The sequence below is a fragment of the Nymphaea colorata genome, chromosome 5 (assembly GCF_008831285.2).
Source record: "Nymphaea colorata isolate Beijing-Zhang1983 chromosome 5, ASM883128v2, whole genome shotgun sequence".
Taxonomy (NCBI): Eukaryota; Viridiplantae; Streptophyta; class Magnoliopsida; order Nymphaeales; family Nymphaeaceae; genus Nymphaea; species Nymphaea colorata.
Window position 1 is genome coordinate 4,658,056 of NC_045142.1, and position 23,313 is coordinate 4,681,368.

Sequence of the window (23,313 nt, forward strand, 5' to 3'; positions counted from 1 at the left end):
AATTTACATGTTTGGGCCCTCTTTTAAATTTCTGGTCTGCTATTGCTACCAACTACGTTGACACTTAAAGGGAGCACTTAAATGGAGGCACCGTATATCAATTTATAGTTACCTTACGAAAATTCAACGATTTATAGTTATCATTTGCATGTTTTACACTGTTGGGTATAGTAGCTTCTCTGTTTTTATGTAAAAGAAAAAGGCGATGTCATTTGGAGTTTGATATAAATGATGGGCTGTAGTTGAAATTTCAGACCTGTTGTTATCACGTCTTACATGTCCAAGCGGGTGTAGGACGATTTTAGCATTATTTGCATGGAATCAGTCGTCTCCACCTTTCAACATTCTGAGTTGGTCTTAGTAGGAGAAATCATTGAAATACGGACAACCATTTGCTTTATAAGGGAATCCGGGGAGAGTGGGAAATCGCCCTCATTTCCCGGGAGCCATCCATTCTCAGCGTTACTGCCACCTTCACTTGGCAGCGATGAAGAATTCATTTCTCATTCTCTCCCTGCTGATGCTCACTGTTAACATGATTCATGTACTTTCGCAGGGTAAGTCTCCTAGTTTCCCTTACTAATCATGTTATAGGTTATCCTGAACGGGTTGGTGTAATGGATGGTATAAGCAATCTGTCTCTATTTTGAGCTCTCGATGTGTTTGCAAAAGAAGGTACTTGTATGGGAGTTGAAGTGTAGTGGGATGAATCTCCAACAAACCTGATACTTCAGAAGATAGTGACAAAGGTGAGGGTTCGGTCATCTTGCTGGGTGGTAGTGACAAAGATTTTTTATTCTTCATTAAATTATGTTTGTACATACAAATATACATATTTTTTGTTAATCTTTAGATTTTTCGACATCATGCTCCATCGAAACTGATTATATGCACCGTTTTCATGTACAAACAAATTGTGCACTAAGCAGTATAATAACCAAAATACTCTTAGCCACTAAAAATTTGAAACACCTATTCGTGTTTATGTTCTTACCACCGTCGTTTGAATAAGGGCTGCAGGCTAATCTTTTGTTAATTCTCGATTCTCTTTTGTTGATCAGGCGAACAGACACTCTACATAGCATGCGGGATTGCAACAGATTCTGTCCGTGATGATCACGGCAACACGTGGGTACCGGACGTCGGTGACATCAATTCTGGAGAACCTAAAATTGTTTCGCGGCAGAGTAATGATATGCCATTTCTGAGAACTGTCCGTGAGTTCCCCGGAGGGCCGGAGATGGCCCTCACTGCTACAAAATTCCACTACCTGGTCAGTCTGGCCTGGGTCTAATCAATGTGACTGCCTACTTCATTTACGACAACTACGATGGAAAAAGCACGCCACCAACCTTTCTGCTCCAGATCCAAAAAGTTAACGAGTTGACCGTTGAGACTGCTCCAAGTGGTGTCAAGTAGTATTCGGGGGCCTAACGGATTCTCGGAAGAAATGACAACTCCGTCTGCCTAAAAGGCGAAACTGGAGGAGGCGTGCCCTTCATTTCTGCTATGAAAATAGTTTACCCGTAAGGAGCATCAAGTGGAGAAGGGATATTTATTTTGAAAACATTGACATATAAAATTTTGTATCCGCTCCTACTCATGTCTAGAGGAGTGAAGGCATCGAAGTCATTGACAGTAAACTGTGATGCTTATTTTCTTGTTCTACTTCATGCTACATGCAGGACAAGTACAACGCTCATTAACCAACCTACGCCTGTTCAACAATCTAGCTCGTCTTCTACTTCAACCAGTAAAGGGACAAAATCCTTTATGGTGCGTGGAAATGGTAAAGAAGGTGTGTTGAATTTTCTGGTGATCTTGTGGCTATCTATTTCATTCTTCGCATGGTAAACTCGAGCAAGAGGAGGCGGCAAGCGCTCGCAGGTAACTCTAGCCATCTCTACAAGCTAATGTTAAACTTAAGGGGAAGCCGTGCCACAAAATTTAGGCGGCCTTCTGCCTCTTCAATGAAAATTCAATCTAGAAATATCTCAAAAAGGCAGAAGTTTCTCGCCCTTTCACTCAACGATTGAGTTTAAGACTGTTTCTGAACTTATCGTGTGTGTGTGTGTGTGTGTGTGTCTGGTACTGTGCACTTTCCATATGGAATTTTTTGTTTTACCTTCTATCTACCTCATTTGTTGGTTTTCATGGAAGTTTTGTTCCCAGCATTGACAAGTAAATAGGCAAAAAAAGTTTTCCAGTATTAAAGTTCTATGATGGATCCAAAACTAAAATTCAGTGTTTGTGGTTCACAATAGAGTGGCTTACGAAAAACCATGTTTGTTGACAAAATTGTCTTTGGGATTCTCATGGCAACCACAAATCCATTCTTTTAAATATTGCCGCATGTTATCAGAAAATGATTTGCCCATCGAATGGTTGTGCATGGCTTTTGTGGTAATTTTGGATTAATATGTTGTGATAACATATCAGTTTAGTTAATATTTCGGATCCACATGTTTTTTTTTCGCTTGTATAAGAACATGATTTGTCAGTTGCATGGTTAATTTGTGTATGGCTCTTATGGAAAGTTTGGAATAAATATTTGTTGTGACACATTAACCTTTGATAAACTTTTAGACGGTGCTCCTTCAAGAACAGGAAGTGAAAAGTTCCTTCATCCATTAGTACTTCTCCTACGCTTTCAAGCATTTGTTCTTCCAGGTCTTCTGCATTCTTTGTCTTGGCGTGCTTACTCACAAATTGCTTCATCCCTGGAACTCAATGTGCAGATGTTGAGATGAAGGCAGGCGTCTGATCGTGAAAATAAACCCATAGATGAAGTTACTATATTAAATAAGTGAAGGGAATTGCCGTCTATTCAAGCAAATGTAACTGGTCGGGCCATGGAGGGTGCCTTCCGTAGGCCATGTTTAACAATTAGTCTTTGATCCTGTTGTTTGTATGTACGTTAAATTGTTGAACGTTAAATAAAGAAAGACGTGTATGTACCTTAAGAAGAATGAGAGCAGAGCAATCCAAATACAATGTCACCAAATCTAGTTTAATTTATTAAAATAGGGGCAAGGGAAAAGGAGGAGAGGGACTTCCGCTTTTGCACGGGCAGTCAGATTAATATTCCTGCTCACCGATGCCAATGGACCATAATTTTAGTCTCTCTTCGGTACCTAATGTTGATATGATACAAATGAACTATAACTTTCCTGTGACAAATATCCTTTCATGAACAGGCCATTAACCAAGCATAATCGGTAATAATCATCACTGATGTTTGTCTTGCGTCGATGAGGATTATTACCGATATGTGCTCACTCTTGGCTAATATTATTATCAACGTTCGGAGAACGTCGGTAATAACTTTCTAATTGATGTTCAGCACACATCTGTGATCATATGTACACCAAGGAGAGTGAAAATCTCAGTGAAAGCTTTTAGCCACATAATTTTTACCAACGCCTAGAAGTAACGTCGTTAAATTTTGCCGACACTAGGAGCACCTGGTAATACGTGAATCTTGTGTAGTGTTAGGATCTAGAAATGTGTTGATACCAAGCGATGAAATCTTCAGATGATTCAACTTGCACGTATAGGCCCACCCAACACAGTTCCTGTGCAAGTCAAACGGTAGCCATGCTGCATAAGGTCTTAACCCACCCATTTGAACTGTGCCTCTTCCGGGACAGTCCATTGGTATCACCACATCTGATGTATGTTACTTGATTAAAAGCTTTCATTTCATGTCCACAGTCCACCAGTCAACAGATCTGCCATGTCCGTCCTCTGGAACCTGAGCATGTGGTTCCTTTCCAGCATATTGTGCCTAACCTCGAAATAAGGAACTTGTTCAATGATTTCCTGCAAAAAGTAGCAAAAAAGCTTTCACTAAAAAATCTCAACATATACATCTTCTCCACTACTACATAAAAAGCCAAAATCTCATTGAAATTTGCATCACAGTTTCCATGAAGGGAAGAATAGAGCAAGATTAATCTAACCATTTGGAAGAGATCACCCAGCCGGGAAATTCGCCAACACCGTGGCTGCAATTGCGATTCAAATCTCCCCAAGTTCTCTTTTCATTCTTCAGACGAGGATACAAAAATTCAGAAAGAGAATAAGAACTCACTCGAAACACAAAACTCACAGCAAGCCCTCGCCTGCTCGCAACAAGCAAGGGCTCGCTGGCCAGTGGTCACAGTTGACCCTCGCCCGCCGGGGGGACTGGAAGGGTCGAGCTAAGTTTCCTTCCAGTGGGTAATTTTGTACATTGATTTTCTATCCTAATATTGTTTTCCGTTTAAAAGCCGTTTGATAAGCTTCAAAAATGGGGTGGTGATTTCTTTTAGTTAAGGGCCTTTTTTGTATTTTTTCTAAAAAGTTTTTTGCATTTACATTGAGAAAAGGGACGGGATCCAAAATCGGCATATGGTTTTGGTATCGTTGAAGAACATTTTTGGTCTACCTAATAATTAATGTAGACACAAATCAATAAATGAACATATATATATATTGAACATGAAGGAGATGACTTCTTTAATTTATTTTGTATGCGATTTTCTTTTTTGATCCGGTCAAGGTCAACGTCGCGACAACTGCTCGAGCCGTCTCTCCCCTTGCTGCAAAACGTACGTTTCTTTCAGCAAATGCATGATTCGTTAGCGATGGCAATTTGCTTGAGAGATGTAATGTCGTAGTAGTCTTCTTATCCAACTAAAGGTAGATGTCTAGAACTTGCAAATAAATGAAAATTGTGCTAAAAATATGATAGTTTTTTGGAGCTCATATTTTGCAGTTGGGGTTGTTGGTACATTTGAAACGAAAATAAGTAAATAAATTAAGGCAAGAGCAAAAGGGAATGAAATGAAAATTGTATTAAAAATAGGATAGCTGTTGGAGATTATAGTTTATGGTGGGGTGTTGTCTGGAACTTTTGAGACCTGAGGTAAGTAACTGAGCTACAGCCCAAAAGTTGCCGGGAAGAGGAAAAGGAAAGGTTACTTGAAATTGGGAAGACTATGTGGATTAACATGAAAGGAAGTAATCATACGTCGTTGGTATGATTATAGATTTGCCATTGCTTCCTCAAGTGAATGCAATTGAGTTTTTCTTAAAATTATTTATTTCAGGCTGAAGGTTTAGGTTATGCTATAAGCACCTCTGAAGAGATGAAGGTTTAAGTAATCGTTGCCTCGAGGGATATAGTGTAGCTGGTAGATTTAATGGTATGTATAACGGCGGGTATTTTGTTTGATTTTCGTGAGCCTTTATTCCTGTGTCTTAAGGTGGTAGGGCATGACATCAAAGTTGAACCATTGTTATCGTTGTCACCCATGCAATTCAGGACTTAGAATGGAGGGGGGGGGGGGGGGGGCTTCAAGCTTTATTTCAGGCGGTAGGATGAGGTAATCCTTAACTGTGTCCACAGGTGCACAGTTTTTCCTCTCTTTCATAACTTGTATATTTGTTACTTATCAAAAAAAGGAGAAATCATTAAGTGGTTCTACATCCTGTTGAGAAAATTGGTTCTTTTTTATGCCAAAAATGGATAGTGATTAAACTATTCCTAGAAAAGGTGGAATTGACAAGATTTTATAGCATATTTGAATTGATTTAATTTATTGATGAACAAGGGGCGTCATAAGCTTTCACATGGACTGCTATTTGTAGTGGAAATGTTAGACGTGGACTATTTTATTGTGCAAACTTAGTTTCTTTCCGTGCGTCATTTGATTGGATTATTGGAATATATGCGCGGGGTCAGTCGTCTCTACCTTCCAACATTCTGACTTTGTCTTAGAAGGAGAAATAATAGAAATCCCGATGCCCATTTCCTTCATAAACGAAGCCCAGGAGACCGTGAAATCGCCCTCATTTCCCTCGAGGCATCCGTTTGATCTTTACGGCGAGCTTCAATTAGCAGCATGAAGAAATCATTTCTCATTCTCTCCCCGTTGATGCTCACTCTTAACATCGTTTATGTGCTTTCTCAGGGTAAGCTTTTTAATTCCCTTTGCTAATGGCTGTTGTAGAATAAGGACATCGGTAATGATACGGAGAAATCCCACCGGTATTGAAAGCATACAAACTTAACACCCTGCAGAGATGAAAGGAAGGGTGTGGGTTTTTGGCCTTTATATGTACATATATAAAAATTTTTTAGGCTATGAAAGTTTGATGGTTGAATTTTATTTTCACAAAATTACGTATGTTTGTACATAAAAATATACACTTTTCTGTTAATCCTTAGTTTTTTTTCTTTACATCGCGTGATCAGAGAAGCTATTTGTACACGTGTTCATGTTCTAATCGTCCATTGAATAAGGACTGGCTAAATCTTTTCTTCGTTCTCGATTCTCTTTTTTGTGATCAGGCGAACAGGCACTCAACATATCCTGCGGGACAAGCAAGAAGCACCGAGGGGTTGACGTACCTTGCATTTCTGATCTAAATATAGTTGTGGCCCTCTCTAATGGCAGCAGGTAAGGAGCATTAACTTGGGGAGGGAGTTTTTTTTTTTTCTTTTTGACGTGTGCCGATATTTGAACTGTACAATGGGTTGAGCTAGGTTACCTTTTGAGGAAGTCATCTTGATCATATTGAAGAGTGCTAACCTTTGGATTATAGGTGCCATTATGAGGTCAAGTGGCCCTTTTTTGGTTCTCTCTCGCTCTCACCATAGAAAAAGAATATGGGGTTCCCTCCCGTGTGCATTCTAATTGATTTTGATGAAGTTATGATCCAAATTTTGCTGGGACACAGACTGAAATTAAGAAGCCTATTAATGTAAAAAAAAAAAAAAACAGGACTTTTCTCTTGAGGGCCCAACCCAACAACAGCTAGTGCTAAATAAAATTGCTGAAAGTTTTTTCACAAAGACCCATTACGTTTTGTAACATTTTGAAAAGGATCAATTAAAATTTTGTATGCGCTCCTACTCGTGTCCAGCGGGGGAGAAGGCTTCGAAGACGTGGATAGTAAACCGTGGGGTTTATTTTGTTGTTCTACGTGATGCTACATGCAGGCCACGTCCACCAAAAGGTCAGGATGCTTCACTCCACAAACCACCGACCACCGGAAAGGCAGCTGGGAAGATTGGCGGGGGGATTGTCGGCAGTATAGTGACCATTCTTGGGGCTATCTTTTGCTGTCGGCGCAAGGGAAAGTCGAGCGGGGAGGAGGAGGCGGGTCAAAAACAAGCGCCCGCAGGTAACTCTCCTTTCTCTCCAACCTAATGTTAACGTTACAGGGAAGGCCCCCGTGCTACAAATTTTAAGGCGCCTTCCAACCTCTTCAAAGAAAAATCAGGAGGTATCTTTAAGAAGCGGAAGCCTTTCTTTCTTTCTTTCTTTCTTTCTTTTTACCCTGTTATATACGACTGCTTCGTGTGTGTATATATATATACATGAGAGAGAGAGAGAGAGAGGCGATTGGGACTTTTCGCATACTTCATTCGAATAGCGGGTCTCCTGTGGCAAACTTTAACCACATAATACTACCACATTCAGGCGAACAAAAAAATGTGAATGGCTGAAATTTAAAACATAAATCGGGTGACTGTAATTAAAAAGTTCGTTTTTGCTTAAAATTAAGGGTATGGCCCAACCAGTTGCATGAGTCAGAATTTTTTTTAGTGTGGGGCATTGTTGCAGAGAAGTATTCATTTTAAAAGGGGCACAACATGAATAAGTAATTCAAAGACATCTATATAAAAATAAATAAAAATTTTGTTGTTGACGTGAGCAGTTACCCATGCCAGCTTATATATAGCTCCCATACTAAGCAAGCAAGCATAGAACCTGTGGTCTTCTCCTTCTTTGTCCCACATCCCCATTTTATAAATTCATCCCATTTAATCATTACAGGTTAAGGATAAGTGGGTAGTTCTCATCATCATGGTACCGAAAAATACATGTCATGGTGGTGTCCTTGGTGGACACCGAATAAAATATACCTAGGTAGAACTACATATCCAGGCTTAAAACTACTGGGTATTAGTATTGGATACCTTTTTGATGTATTTTTTTATTTTAATTTTCATTTATCCCATTTGTTTGGTTTTTATGGAACTTTGAACCATTGAAAAGTAAATAAGCAAAAAAAAAAAAAATCCAACATTAAAATTCCACTTAATTGTTTGGTAGAACTTTAAGGCTCCTATTAAAGTTCTAAAATGACTCCAAAACTCTCCACACAAAACTGCGGTCTTTGTGGCTCACAATACAATAACTTATGGAAAAACCATGTTATGTTGACTAAGTTGCTTTTGGGCTTCTCATGGCAACCACAAATCCATTCTTTTAAATATATCTGCATCGATCATCGGAAAATGATTTGCCGATCAACACACCTTTTTTTGCTTTTACAAAAAAATGAAGCCAATTGCATGGTTAATTTGTGCACGGCTTCTTTGGCAATTTTGGAATAAATATTTGGTTGTGACAAATTAACCTTCTCGGATGAACTTTAAACGGTGCTCCTCCAAAAATAGGAGGTGAGAAGTTCCTTCGTCCATTACTACTCCTATGCTTTCAAGCATTTGTTCTTCCACGTCCTATGAATTCTTTATCTTGGCGTGCTTACTTACAAATTGCTTCATCCCTGGAACTCAATGTACAGATGTTGAAATAGGGAAGGCGTCTGATCCTGAAAAGAAAAACATAGATGAACTTCCTATGCTAAACAAATGAAGGGAATTGCTGTATATTCAAGCAAATGTAACTGGTCGTGCCTTTTGAAGGTGCATTCCAAGTGGAGCTGAAGGTTTACGCCGTGTTTATTAGTGTTTGATCATGGGATTTGTAGGTCGAAGGCAAGTATTGTACGTTAAAATTGTGTACATTGAATAAAGAAAGACATGTACCTTAAGAGGAATGAGAGCAGAGGAATCCAAATACAATGTCACCAAATCTAGTTTAATTTGAACTGGTTGCAGAATACTGAAAAGCAATTATTATGCATCACATAATTTCAAGGATCGTTTGGTCTCCACTTTGGTAGTACATCACAGGATCTATATTTGATGAAAAGAATACTATGCTCTTGAAATATATATTTCTAAAACACATGTTCAATTCAAACTATTGAACCTCTTACCTCGGGCATCAATTTTTACAAAAAAAAAGAAAAAGAAAAAATGATTGCAATAGTGCATCAAATCAAGTCCTGAGTCGTTCAAACAATTCGTCGAACTTTTGGTGAGTAAGTAAAAAGGCTAGGAATAAAAAACTTTCAAACATTCTAAAATGCATTTAAATGACAATCAATCAATGTAATATTTTGTAAATAAGTATATGTGTAGTTAAATTAGACATGGTCACAATTTGACAACATAATCAGGTGAAAACATAAATTGAAAAAAAATTGAGGATTTTGTGTTTGTATAGAGTTTTTATGAAATTAATATATCTACACGATATGTGGCTAGAAAAATTTGGACATATACCTTACAAACAGTTATAACCTTAAATCATTCACAAATAAAAAAAAACTGACAACGAGATTGAGGAACCAACATTTTTGTCGTTTAGCAGTTCCAAAATGAAGAACACCTGCACTCGCCGAAAAAATGCGGTAACAGTAGGTAAGAAGATGGAAGAGAAAAGAAAAAGAAGGAAGAAGAACGGATGAGAAAAAGGGTTCAGGAGGAGTTACTACTTACTGAGACCGGAGATCCATTAGCGACGCGCGTGAATAATCGGTAAAGGCTCTATTTAAAAGGGTCAGTAAAATTTGTGTGTAACTTTTGTCGAAGTCCGATGTGTGTCCGTAAAAGTGACATTAGCAACGTTCCGAAAAAAGACATCAATAAAGGAGGAGCTATACAGGCGAACCTAGCGGATGTTGGTAAATTCTTCGTCAGAAAACAATTTCACCTCGTGTTGATAAAACTAGTTTCTTTTTATCGACAATGACAAAACAGACATTAATAAAAGTCACTTCTTAACGATGTTTGTTACCGGACATCGGTAAAAGTTAATTGTTTAGTTATTTTTATAAACCAAATGTCAGTAAAAGTCCAACTTCAATGCCACACACACCAGTTAAAGCTATTCTTCACCAACATTTTTCGTTAGACATTGGTAAAAAAATATCTTCGGCCACATGTACCCTTGGACGTGGATAAAAGTGGCCTTTTACGGACGTCCGTTTCACTTCACCGATGACAGCAAGAGTCGTTCGGTTTATATATATATATATATATATATATATATATATAAACAGAAACCACGGGCTCAGCAGTGGGGTTTCTCTTCCAAGGCTTTGACAATACTGCCAGCAAATCCACCTTATTCTTCGAGGCATCGGTAGGGTCACAGTGACGAGACAACGGTGGGGTGAAGAGAGTGAAAAAAAATGAATGAAGGACTTGATAGTTGATTATAAAATTTTTTCATATGCTGGCGACATATTTTTTTTTAAATTACGTCAACATGCAATTTTTTTTAGAATTTTTTAAAATACTGTTTGTCCCTTATGAAATATTACACAAACAACCCATGACCTCTAAAAAAATTTCAGAACAATCTTTAATTCCATTAAATAGCTTTTGGTATTTAGGTGGAAGATTCCGTGACACCATTTCCAAAACCAAAATTCTGAAATGATCATCCCAGAGTCCTGATTGAGAGTAGACACTATCTAATTGGCTGAGGGAAAAAAGTATCAGAAAATTTGGCTGCCCATGCTTCATAAGCCTACCCGAACGTTCAATATAAACAACCAGTGAACAAGTAGAGTGGGTGGTCATTCTCATTAATTATCGTGAGGCAACAAACTTCTATGGTGCAGGTATCTTTGGCTTATATGAAACGCTTGATTCTTTTCTGTTTCCAAAAAAGAAAGGAGTGTTCCAATGCCTTTCGGAGCAATATCAGCACCATTAGCAGCGAAAACAGGTCTCTTTTCCATGCTATCTAAAACAAATAATCTTGACGAGTCGTTGTTCATGTGATCAATAGCACCTGAATCAATCACCTAATGGAGGATAAGCACGGAGTGATCTGATAACATAAAGCCAATGGCAAAAGCACATACGGGCTGTTAGATTCCTATTTTTACTCTTTTTTAAACCAATTGAGGAAGCGAAACTTTTTGTTTAGACAGGTGTTTGTATTTAGTTATGCACATGAGTGAAGTCTACTCGAGCTCAACTCGAACTTGTTCAGCAAAACTTGTTTTCATCTCCACTCGTTTTATAAATGAATCGAGCTCGAGTTTAACTGAAAACTCGAATTTATAAACAAGTTGAATTTCAACCGTATGAACTCAACTCGATTAAAATTGAATAAGCTCACTTAATCTATGTTTTTTTTTTTAAAAAAAAAAATTCAAAGTTGAAATCAACAAAAAGAAATCATGTTAAATAGGAGTTTGTAAACTAACTTAAACGAGCCAAGCTCAAACTCGAACTGTATTTATTAAGTGAAGCTTGACTTGACCTTGTGCAGTTCAACTCGAGTTCGAACGGAGCAAGATATTGTACAACGGATCTGTCATGTCCGTCCTCAGGAACCTGAGCATGCAGTCCCTCTTCCAGCTTATCGTGGCTATCCTCGAAATAATGACCTTGATCAATGACTTGCTGCGAAAAGTAACAAAAACGCTTTCACAAAAAAAAGAAACTCAAGCTCACAGTTTCTATGAAGGGAAAAATAGAGTAAGATTAATCTAACCATTTGGAAGAGATCTCCCAGCCGAGCAATTCGCCAACATCCTGGCTGCAATTTAAATCTCCCCTACTTCCCTTTTCTTTCTTCAGACGAGGATACAAAATTCAAAAAGAGAATAAGAACTCACCCAAAACACAAAAAAGAAAAAAACTCACTGCAAGCCCTCTCCTGCTCGCAACAAGCAAGGGCTGGTGGTCACAGTGTTGTGGCTATAATAGTTGAAGTATAGTAATCGACATATGGCTTCGGTATCGTTGAAGTATAGTTTTGGTCTACCTAATAACTAATGCAGACACAAATAAATAAATAAATAAATATATATATCTATATATATATATATATATATATATATATAGTCAAGATGAAGGCTATCTTTTGCCGTTAAATCAGAAGGAGATGACTTCTTTACTTTATTTTTTATGCGATTTTCTTTTTTGATCCAGTCAAGGTCAATGTCGCGACAACTGCTTGAGCCGTCCTTCCCCATTCTGCAAAACGTACGTTTCTTTCGGCAAATGCATGGTTCGTTTGCTATTGAATCTAAATTACATTGTCTGAAGTCAAAAAAACACTTTCACGGAAGATAATAAAACAGGGAAGGGATTGGTTGAAAACACTTATAAAACTGAAGTATTTGTAATGATTTAACACAAAATATTTATCAGATCTCAGATCGAGATGCAAGCGCAAATATTTAAAGTTGTTTTTCCCTTGGCGCGTCCCTGTGTTGTAGCTATATATATAGTTGGCTGCATTTGATGCTTGACATAATTGTTTACATTTTTAACGGGGAAGGAGAGTATATTCTGGCCTTCCACCCAATCGCCCACGGTTGTAGACTGTGTTCAACGTCGTTTGCAGCCACTGCTTCGCTGTTACACATGAGGAGACACCGACGGTGGATTCATGCGAAACTGGTTATATGCATATAATAATCAGAATAACCTCAGTCGACAAAAAATGAGAGCCTTCTATAAAGACAAAAATCAGAGTAAAAGAGTTAAAAATTTAAAAAGGATATTTTTTTTAAATCTGCAAAATACCCCTACTCTGACCTTCTTTTTCTGGTGCACAAATGCTGCGTACACCACTACGGTGCATGCAAGTCAGTCTCTATCCAAGGAGAAAAGAGTTTTGACTTAGAGAGGAAACTAGGGTAACAGTAACATGTTTTCTCAAAAACAACTCAGGTATTTTTGGAGCCCAAACGCTCTTAGTTTTATGGCACTTGAATTAGTAGTTTATTCCCTTATTTTCTTCTACAGAAATTCAACCAAATACTGTTCGGCTCCCTAAAAAAGATTTAGGACTCAGTACTATCAAACACCCCTAAGGTCATATTATAATGTGACCATAATACGACCTCCTATGAACGACATGTGTGGAGTTGATCAATTGGTGTCGAACCATAACCTGTTTTGACGTAGTCAGAGTACAAACTGATCGATTGACCTAACAAAGTATCTGGCTTAAACAATTGGAGTCATTAATTGGTAAGACGATCTCATAGTGCAACGTGGCCGGTTGGCGTTCTGGTTAGCTGGCCAACATGGGCTCATTTTATACCGTTTTAAGAGAAGGGTATTTCTGTCCCTTACAATACTTCAGTCTCTCATCACTTGATTTTTCATGTACCTTTCGAAACAATATGTTTATCGGTAGTTTTGAGTAATAGCAAGCCATGGGAGATGGCCATCCCGCGAGGGGATTTTCAAAACATGTCAACATTTTCTAGAATCTTAACTGGCCCTTGCAAGTTTTTTGAAATATATATACGCTCCTAACCATTAAAACCCGATCATCTTAGGCCTCATCCAATCACCATCATCGGATGCAATGCATCAAATGGATGTGCTTAAACATACCACATTGAGCGATGGGTTGTGAGAAGCCAGATGATTTCTTTGTCTAAAACTCCGATAACGAAATCTATAGGTCCTCTCTCTCTCTCTCTCCCTTTGTCTCCTTCTCCCTCCCTCCCCCCCTCTCTCTCTTTATATATGTATACATTGGAGGTGGAATCTTCAGGCTATTGCACCCTAGGTCTATTTCTCTCCCCCCTCTCTCTTACTCAATATATATATATAATTGAATGATGTTTCTATCTTTTTAGAGTTACTTAGCCATCCAATCATACATGATAGACGGTTAAGAGATAAAAGTGACAAGTATTTTCTTCATTTGGTATTAGTTCATACTCTTTTCTTTTGGTTTTTTTCTCAACTATCTATGTACTTTAATGGTTGTCCCAGGTTAGAAGAATGAGTAATTCTGGGTAACCAAAGTTATCATTCATTATATATATATATGTGTGTGTGAAGGTGGCTTGGTTAGGGATGCACGATGGTATCAACACGATTTTTTATGGACTTGAAATTTAAGACGTGCTGGCATCTGATCTTGAAAGTCTTAACATTTTCCAAGATGACCCTTTCATCGTTCGCGTGGACGCAATCATCTTCATCTTTGACAACTCTGACTTAGTCCTAATTAATTGGCTTCCTAAGCCTACCCCAGTTAGAGACGTTGTCTAGAGATTCTACTATAAGAACAACCAGATTGGGAGGTTCATTCAGACAAACCGTCCTCTTTTCAAGCTTCTTAGTTATTATTGCCGATGGGGAAACCATTTCTCATTCTCTCCCTCCTAACGCTCACGCTTAAGATCCTTCATGTGTCTTCTCAAGGTAAGTCTTCTTCTCTCTTTTTTTTTCCCTTTTCTTAATTTTTCTTAAAACCTAAATGGAAAATGATCCAAAGGTCCATTATAACTTGGCTCACCATCCCCACAATGATTTTTCCAGTTTGTACCCAACCCCAACTTAATTTTCAAAACGAAAATGTTCTTGTTTAGGGACCCTTGTAGTAATTTTTAAAAAACGTAATTTCTCCCTGCCAAGAAAAAATTTTTTCACTCCGGAATTGCAATCCCCATCTTTAGGACAGACTCGCCCATTCTATGGCTCAAACCGTAACTAGAAAATTATTTTCCCTCTAAATTGTGGTGAGCAGCGAGCTTCAAGCTTAACAAGGACAACAGGATGAGAAAGCTCAAACAACAAAATGACGAGTGGGACTCGATCTAGGGTCTTCACATTGACATTTGACAGCTTTTGATTTCCCTCCCATCCTCCTAGCTAGATCTCTTATGTGATTCCGTGTAGTTTAAAAATAAATTGCTTAGGTTTATTCTCTTGCATAACACTCAATGCAGTACCATTGTTTTGTATGGAATGACGTTTTCCTAAATAATAACACTTGTTTAGTCCTTGTACAAACCACTAATTATTGGACTCCAAAATAATAATAATAATAAATAAAGAAGCCTTGAATTTGAAATCTTGAATAATGGTCCGCATGATATGAGATTGCTAGGATCACAAATCCGTGGATTTAAGATTGGACATCCCCATTTGATCTTAAATCTATGGTTTTTAGCATGCAATTTGCTGTTGAGATGCTCTCAAAATACACTTTTGAATGCAGCCTTTGATTGAAGATCCGCGGCCATCAAATGCAAGCTATAAGTCCAAAACTCTTTTCTCATTGCAAGGGACCAAACTAATTAGGTGTGTACATCGATAGTACCAAAAAGACTTGGAAAAAATTGAGAAAGACAAATAACTGATTAGGCAATTAACAAGTCACTGTTCAAGTTTTCATGACCGTTAGAAAATAGTGAATCAACTTTCGAAAAAACTATAAATAAAACAACGCCTGAGTGGAAAACATGAAGTGGAGGAGTAATTTATAAAATTAACTTTCTTATTCAAATTATCTCCTATTGTTCATTTTTTTCCTTTATCTTTTTCAGAGAGACAATTTTGATTAAGAGGGATAACCTTTCCTATTTAGAGGCATAGTTTCTCCCGAAAGTTGAACACTTAATCTACAATGCTTTAACAAAGTTGGAGGGCTCTTTTCATGTTATGTCGTTACTATGAGAAGGCATGTTCCCACTTTTTAGTACGAAAATAGCATTTTGGTATTTTTACAGAGTGAATCTTTTCATGCTCGAAAAGGTATCTTTCATTTAAGTAGGAGAAGCATTTTGTTCATTTCCAGACCATAATGCATAGCCCATATTGGGAGTCACGACATATAACCTGCACCCTAAAGTTGAACATTAATTTCTCATTTGCTTAAAGTTAGTGGCTTTTATATCTTTTAAAAAAATTTAAGAAATACTTTTTAGTTCCTTTGTGAAGAAAAGGATTTTAAAGGGAAAAAATGGCCCTATCTTGGCCATGGCCTTTCTTTCCCCTTAATTTTTGACCTTTAAAACTTTATAAAAGTAAATTTAATTTGATCTTCCATTGTACAAGCTCACCAAAAATTTCTATCCTTTCAGTACATCGTCATATTTCTTACCAATTAGGTAGAGTTGCATATACCTGTTATCAAGGAAGTGGAAGATAGCCATGATCAAGGAAGTGAAAGTTGGTCCTGGTCGACCTACAGAAACCAGCGCCTGATGTACGTCAATATTAGAACATGCATGCAGAACCATGACCTCATTAATTTGTTAGATGTTCAGCAATATTGTTAAAATCGATTGGTTCTTAAATTGATTCCGTAGGTTGCGTTTGATAGCCTTGGTTCTTAGATCTGAGTCAAAAGATCCTCAATTTAAACAAATTGAAGATCTCTGTAATGTGGATCTTAAATCCATTAGATGTTAAAAGCCATGGATTTAAGGTCGGGTTTTAAGGGGTGGGTGGGTGTCGGACCTTAAATTAAATCTACGACCGCTGATCTCAGATCCTCAGAAAAATAATTCAAAGAATTGGCACAAGAAAATCTAGGTAGCCAAATGCATCAACGTTTAAAACCATATATAATAAGTTTTTAAACAAGAAAAATTCAGGCCCATTTGATCGCCTGTGGCCATTCTTTTCTTCACTAAATTGGGTAATCGTTTCTTAATGCTTCTGCGCACTCTCGTTCGTTTTGGGCTCTCGTTATTCAGGGGTTCAGGCACTCAACTTAGCGTGTGGGGCGACTGCTTCCTTCACTGATCCTTATGGGAATCAATGGGTGCCGGATTACCAGTTCATTGGATCTGGCTCCACTGCATCGGTTCAGTTTACGAGCCCAGATGCTCCATTCCTGTCCACCGTCCGTTACTTCCCTTATGGAAGCATGAACTGCTACGGAATCGGTGGTGTGACTCTGGGGGCTACAATCAAAGTCATTGCCATCTTCCAGTATGGTAATTACGATGGCTTGGCACTGCCACCTTCCTTTCTGCTCCAAATCGATGGCGGTGGTTGGACAAGCGTTCAGACTTCAGAGGGTCTGGTAGCGTACTCGCTCACCTTTCGGGCTGTGGAGGGCGCGGTCAGTGTTTGCCTTGCCCCGGACAGCACTCGACGCATCCCCTTCATTTCTGCTATACGAGTACTTGAAGCTGGCGCCGATTCAAGCACGTACGTAGCACCAACTCTCCCGTTCTTTCTTTTCTTTCATTACTTTTGGCTCTCTTCTAAGCTTGTTTTTCTTCTTTGTTGCCCATGCAAGCAAGGTTCGAACCAGAATTTTTTTCATACAACCTTAAGTATATAAAACTCATTCAGTTTTTGTTTTGAAGAGTGGTAGGCCGTGAGGCAATGACCCGAGTCTCGTGATACTGGCCTAAACTCAAGTCCATTTGAGTTCAACCATTAAATTTAGGTTTCAGAATGAACTCCATGGATCATTCGCCCCATGGAATCCGCCCCTGCAAGCAAGGGAAATAAGGAGTGATCTCCTTCTTTCTTGAACTGTTAGTTGCTTGGGCCTGATTTTCTTATTTGTCTCTCAAGCAAGGGAATTAAGGAGTGAGCTTCTTCTTCCTGGAGCTTGGCTTGCTTTTCGTCTTTGTCGCACAAGGGGAATTAAGGAGTGAGCCCCTTCTTACTGGAGCTTGGCTTGCTTTTCGTCTTTGTCGGCATTTTGATGATTTTCATGTTTATTAGGGAACAAAAAAAAAAAAAAAACTTTTGAACGTACGTTTAGTTACAAAATATTTTAGATCAGATGAATTTGGTGAAAAGCTTCCCCTATCATTTTTTCTGCATGATCTAAAGTTGTTAATGGATTTTCTCATGGAAAAAAAAAGTAACGTCTAAAAAATATTTGACTCAATTACACGTTTTTAATAAATGGAATTTGATAAGCACATTTATCAATTCAACTTAAAAGAAAGCGCTTATAGGCATAATTTGTGCAATGGGCAACTAGGATGTGATATTCAGTTTGGCCCATAATGACTTAAATCCCATGGCTGGTATGACTTCGTTGAGGGTCGCTTCAATCTTGAAGCCAAAATATTATGGTGCAAAGTCCATCCGACGTCCATATGATCAACTTTTTGTACGATGAGGTGCATGTCCCACTTATAGTTTTTATTTATTTATTTATTTTATATATGCATATACATATAATGACATTGGTTATCCAGAATCACCAACTATCCAACCAGGGCCGTCCATTTGCTTTAGACTGATGAGAGAGAAAAAAAGAGAAAAATATATGAATTAATATTAGATCACATTTTTCTCTTTGTTTTTTACTTAACCATTCATCTTGTTAGATCAAACGATCCTATTTAGACGGCTAGGTTGAAAAGATAGAGTCACCATTCAATTTTAGCCATTGTCGCAGTCTTCCATGTGTTTAGGGTATCATGGGAAGTAGATACCGAACTTTGTTTCTAGGCAAGTTGGTGCTTATTTTCTCGTTGGACTTGATGCTACATGCAGGCAAGATGGTAGTTCTGATCCTGGTTCAAGTTCAAGTAGTCAAGTTCCATCTGAAGAAAGGGTAAAATTCTCTAGTTCTTCAAAGGTGCGTGCAAAGGGAAAATTAGGCGGACTGATTTATCTGTGCTCCCTCATACCTGGTGGGTTCGGTGTTGCTGTTATTATCTTAATCATTGTTTATCTGATAAAAAAGAACAAGATGAGGAGGGCAGAAATACAAGCACAATTGGATGCAGGTAACTACATCTTTCTCAAAATGTAAAAATGAAGAGACAGGCGGTGCCTATATGTATATGGGTACTGTAGTTTTATGAAAAATTAAGATTAGAAGTATTTATTGCTAAGAATGTAACTACATAGGGGTCGAATGCAGGAGTGGGTCTTTTGGACCTGAAGACCCATGGTGCCCTGATTTGCATTGTCAATGAAAATCGAGGGATGGCTATGAGACCGACTTGCATGTTTTGGGGGTAGATGGCTCAGTGCCTTCCCATCTCCCCAACAATAAGGGGGTATATGCCTTAGAAAGGTGTTTGAAAATCATCAAACAATGGATAGAAAGCACCAATAACAAGACAGTAATCAAATGACTCTTAAGGGAAGCAACCTAGTAACTTGTACTGGATGAATGAGACCCTAATATGCTAGACTTGGTAGAAATTCTCTAGCCATTAATAATTTTTAATGAGATCAAATGGTGGAAATTAAGTCGAAAAGAAATGGGCAACCTACTTATATTTTTAAAAAACCAAAGTAAACTTTAAATGAGGAAAACTATGAGTTTCCTTAATCGAGACCGCTTGTGGCCTCCTTGGGAGGTATTTCAATCTCTTGAAAATAAATACATTTAGGTTTACATGTTTTAAACTTCATTTCACCATCTAAACTCCCTAAAATCGACAGCTACATAATTGCATATGAGGGTCTCATAGCCACCAATTTTCTTCTCTCTCTTTCAATATATATATATATATCTATATATCTATATTAATGTGACCATACATTTAAATTTTACTCTGAAAATGAAGACTATATATTCAAATGTTTGACTGGAGAAAATAGGGCAACGAATCTTCTCCGTTGTCCTCATTTTAAATTTTTAATTCTTATTTAAAACCATTGGATTGTTTGTTGTTTCTAACTTTCCACCAATGGATTATAATTTCTATACACTGAAAAGCAGCAGGATTTCTGATCGTGCAGAGAACACAGATTCAGGAGCGAGTAACGAAGCATGAAAGATGAAGTTTCCATGATTTTACAATTGAAGGTAGTCGTCATGATTTATGAAAGAAAATGTAAATTATATATGAAGGCATTCAAAGGTTCTTTTTTAAGTGTAAGTGCTCGTTTAAGGCATGTCTATTCGGCCCTGATCATGGAATTTGCATCAATGAGGCAAGAGACTGCTAAACTCAATACTTCCTACCATGTAATGGAGTCCTTTAATTCTGACTGTGGTTTGACATTTAATTGTGGCAATAATTCAAAAAAATGCCTAGAAGATGCACGATTGATTAATACGAAGCAAAGTTTGGAATGTTGTTCTTAATATTATCCAACTTGAAGGCAATGAGAGTTTATGATCTCCTTAATTCGTTAAAAATAAATGATGGTCAACACATATTTTAGCGAAAGCACTTGATAATCTGCTTCTTTGTGACAATATGTATCATCGCTGAGACCCACTTTGATTTGGAAAAGCAGCAAGCCTTCTTGCATTTCTGTTTGGGCTCTTCTTTGTGATAGTTACTTCCTGCATTCGACCATGGCTGGTTCCTCCTAAGACAACTTTTGGGTTTCTTGAAAAGTCCACTATCACAAAAAACATGTCTTATTGAAAAAAGACGCGTATAATACGACAAAACATAGTCAGCCGTATAATAGCCATACAAAACACATTTTTTTTTAAAAGTCAGAAAATAAAAAACGTGAAAAAAGCACCTATTTTACGCTTACTAGACCCCTTTGTTTGCGTTTTTTTCATATTTTTATATTTTTATAATTTTTAGGATTTATTAAATATTTTAAATTATTTAAAAATTTACCGAGATTTTCTCGTTTCATTCTTGGGATATATACAACTTTGCCGTATTATACCCGTCATTTTTTTCGTCGTATAATAGCCCTACACTTTTTTTGTGACAATGCTTGAAACCTACAGTCTTCCATCCAGATGCAATCCTTGTAGACCCTCGTCTTCCATCCAGATGCAATCCTTGTAGACCCTCGTGGATCCTAGAACACATCATCTTTGAGCATGCATCATATCTCATTTGCCATTAGCCAGTTATCTAAAATATGATTCGAGTTCTGGTTGATCAAATATTTTTCAATCTCAATCAGACACAACTTTCATATGGAATCTTGAGGCAAAGGCTTAGGTTCATGAGATTGACCACAACCTTTATATGTCTATTCACACAATCGGCCGACCTTGGTGTTCTTTTTAAGAGTGTTAAATATGTTGAATACTACATTAGTTGTAATGAAATATTGCCTAGAGACTTCTAAGGCTGCTCGAACTTAATACTTTTTAATGGACAAGAGTACGTATGTTTTGTTAATACCATATATCCGAGTCAATTATTTCAAAACATGTTTGACAAAAAGCAACGTTCCTCTGCCATCATCCATCTTTGGCAAATGGTGATCGACTTTGCTGTTCCTTGCATGTTTTACAAACACATGCCATAGCGCATACTTGATGTAAGATGCCATACGAATTAATTACATGGGGCCATCATCATAAACTCACTAAATGTACAACAAATTGTTGATGCACTAACTTCTGGCTTCTTTTAAATCATTCGCTCTCTCTTGCATTAGAATCACTCCCTCTCTCTGCGGCCACCCGGCGCTCTAGCTTTTTGTTTTTTTTCTCCCTTTTCTTTCTCTCCCTTTCACCCATCATCTGGGCCATCATGGGAGGAAAGAAGAAGGCATCGTAAGAACAGGCATGCCGCAACCTCTCGCCGGCCATTGTTTTGAACGGTTAGATTGTTTTGTCGCTATTCTTTTTTTTTTTTTCATCTCTCGATGAAAAAAGTGTCTCCCTGGCATTCCTCCCTCTCTCTCTCTCGGAATCTATGCTCCACTCTCTCTCTCTCCCTCTCTCGCTGACCTTTCTTTTTCGCGTCCCTTTCCTTCCTTCATTCAAGCCGCCTTTTTTTTTTTTGTCATTTCCCTCTCTCTCTCTCTCTCTCCCTGTGCTCTCTCTCTCGGACGGCGCTTGGCTCTGCTCTCTCGCTCGGGCGGGCGTCCTCCTCCCGTCAGGCGGTCTCCTCAGGCCTCCTCCGGCCCCTCCGGTGACCTCCTCCGGCCCCTCCAGCGACCTCCTCCGGCTCTCTCTCGCTCGGGCGGGCGGTTTCCTCCCGTCAGGCGGTCTCCTCTGGCCCCTCGGGCGACCTCCTCCGGCCCCTCAGGCGATCTCCTCCGGCTCTCTCTCGCTCGGGCGGGCGGTCTCCTCCCGTCAGGCGGTCTCCTCCGGCCCCTCAGCGACCTCCTCGGGCGACCTCCTCCGGCCCCTCAGGCTCCTCGGGCGTTCGCCTCCGGCTCCTGTGGATCCTCGGGTGGACTCCTCTGGCCCCTCGGGCGGTCTTCTCTTCCCCTTGCGGGTCATGTTAGAGGATCTTCTTCCCTCTTTCTTTTTTCCTTTTTCTTATTTTTTCTTAAAAACCAAATGAAAAATTATCCAAAGGTCCACAAAATGATTATAACTTGGCTCACCTTGCCCACACCGATTTTTTTCAGTTTGTACCCAACCCCAACTCAGTTTTCGAAATGAAAACGTTATGGTTTAGGGCACCCTTGTAGTAATTTTATAAAATAAAATTTGAACCTGCCAAGAAAATTTTTTTAACTCCGGAATTGCACTCCCCATCTTTAGGATAGACTCACCCATTCTATGGCTCAAATCATAACCTGGATAATTATTTTCCCTCTCAATTGAGGTGACCAGTGAGCATCAAGCTTAAAAGGACAACACGATGAGAAAACTCAAACAACAAAATGACGAGTGGGACTCGATCTAGGGTCTTCACATTGACATTTGACAGCTTTTGATTTCCCTCCCATCCTCCTAGCTAGATCTCTTATGTGATTCCGTGTAGTTTAAAAATAAATTGCTTAGGTTTATTCTCTTGCATAACACTCAATGCACTACCATTGTTTTGTATTGAATGACGTTTTCATAAATAATAACACTTTTTTATTGCTTGTCCAAATCACTAATTATTGGATTCCAACAAATAAATAAATAAACATGGAATTTGAAATCTTGAAAAGTGCAGACAACTTGATGAAGAATTTGTGTGATATGAGATCGCTAGGATCTCAAATCCATGGATTTAAGGTTGGACATCCTCATCTGATCTTAAATCCATGGTTTTTAGTATGTAACTTGCTACTGAGAACACTTTTTAATGCAGCTTTTGATTGAAGATCGGAGGCTATCAAATGCAAGCTATAAGTCCAAAACTCTTTTCTCATTGCAAAGGACCAAACTAATTAGGTGTGTGCATCGATCGTACCAAAAAGACTTGCAAACAACTGAGAAAGACACGTAACAGATTGGGCAAAACAAATCACTGTTCAAGTTTTCATGACCGTTACAAAATAGTGAATCAACTTTCGAGAAACTTTAAAAAAACAACGCCTGCGTGGAAAACATTGAAGTGGAGGAGTATTTATAAAATTAACTTTCTTATTCAAATTATCTCCTATTGTTTTTTTTTGTCCTTTCTCTTTTTCACAGAGGCAATTTTGATTAAGAGGGATAACCTTTCCTATTGACAGGCACTTCTTTGATAGTTTATCTCAAAAGCTGAACACATAATCTACCATGCTTTAACAAAGTTAGAAGGCTCTTGACATGTTATGTCGTTAACATGAGAAGGCATGTTCCCACTTTTTAGTACGAAAATAGCTTTTTG

General features: G+C 38.4%; 2 protein-coding genes and 1 long non-coding RNA gene across 3 annotated transcripts; all 3 read left to right on the forward strand.

The window, feature by feature from the left end:
* The first annotated feature begins 461 nt into the window (after positions 1-461).
* On the forward strand, positions 462-2,915 carry LOC116255007 (uncharacterized). Its single transcript, XR_004172797.2, has 4 exons — positions 462-749; positions 1,062-1,526; positions 1,686-1,887; positions 2,739-2,915. It is a non-coding gene; the product is annotated as an uncharacterized LOC116255007 (long non-coding RNA).
* Positions 2,916-5,824: 2,909 nt separating this feature from the next.
* On the forward strand, positions 5,825-8,654 carry LOC116254395 (uncharacterized). Its single transcript, XM_031629774.1, has 4 exons — positions 5,825-5,958; positions 6,338-6,446; positions 6,989-7,173; positions 8,584-8,654. The coding sequence occupies exons 1-4, from the start codon at positions 5,889-5,891 to the stop codon at positions 8,652-8,654; spliced, it is 435 nt and encodes a 144-aa protein (XP_031485634.1). The 5' UTR covers positions 5,825-5,888.
* Positions 8,655-14,221: 5,567 nt separating this feature from the next.
* On the forward strand, positions 14,222-19,650 carry LOC116254396 (uncharacterized protein At1g24485-like). Its single transcript, XM_031629776.1, has 4 exons — positions 14,222-14,323; positions 16,606-17,065; positions 18,380-18,615; positions 19,583-19,650. The coding sequence occupies exons 1-4, from the start codon at positions 14,254-14,256 to the stop codon at positions 19,615-19,617; spliced, it is 801 nt and encodes a 266-aa protein (XP_031485636.1). The 5' UTR covers positions 14,222-14,253; the 3' UTR covers positions 19,618-19,650.
* The last annotated feature ends 3,663 nt before the right edge of the window (positions 19,651-23,313 follow it).

What these genes read in the sequence shown, in the direction of transcription:
- LOC116254395 (XM_031629774.1), top strand. Translation starts at nt 5,889, where the DNA reads ATGAAGAAATCATTTCTCATTCTCTCCCCGTTGATGCTCACTCTTAAC. An exon ending in CGTTTATGTGCTTTCTCAGG is followed by an intron (nt 5,959 to 6,337) that starts GTAAGCTTTTTA and finishes TTTTGTGATCAG; the next exon opens with GCGAACAGGCACTCAACATA. An exon ending in TCAAAAACAAGCGCCCGCAG is followed by an intron (nt 7,174 to 8,583) that starts GTAACTCTCCTT and finishes CTCAATGTACAG; the next exon opens with ATGTTGAAATAGGGAAGGCG.
- LOC116254396 (XM_031629776.1), top strand. Translation starts at nt 14,254, where the DNA reads ATGGGGAAACCATTTCTCATTCTCTCCCTCCTAACGCTCACGCTTAAG. An exon ending in GCTGGCGCCGATTCAAGCAC is followed by an intron (nt 17,066 to 18,379) that starts GTACGTAGCACC and finishes TGCTACATGCAG; the next exon opens with GCAAGATGGTAGTTCTGATC. An exon ending in ACAAGCACAATTGGATGCAG is followed by an intron (nt 18,616 to 19,582) that starts GTAACTACATCT and finishes CTGATCGTGCAG; the next exon opens with AGAACACAGATTCAGGAGCG.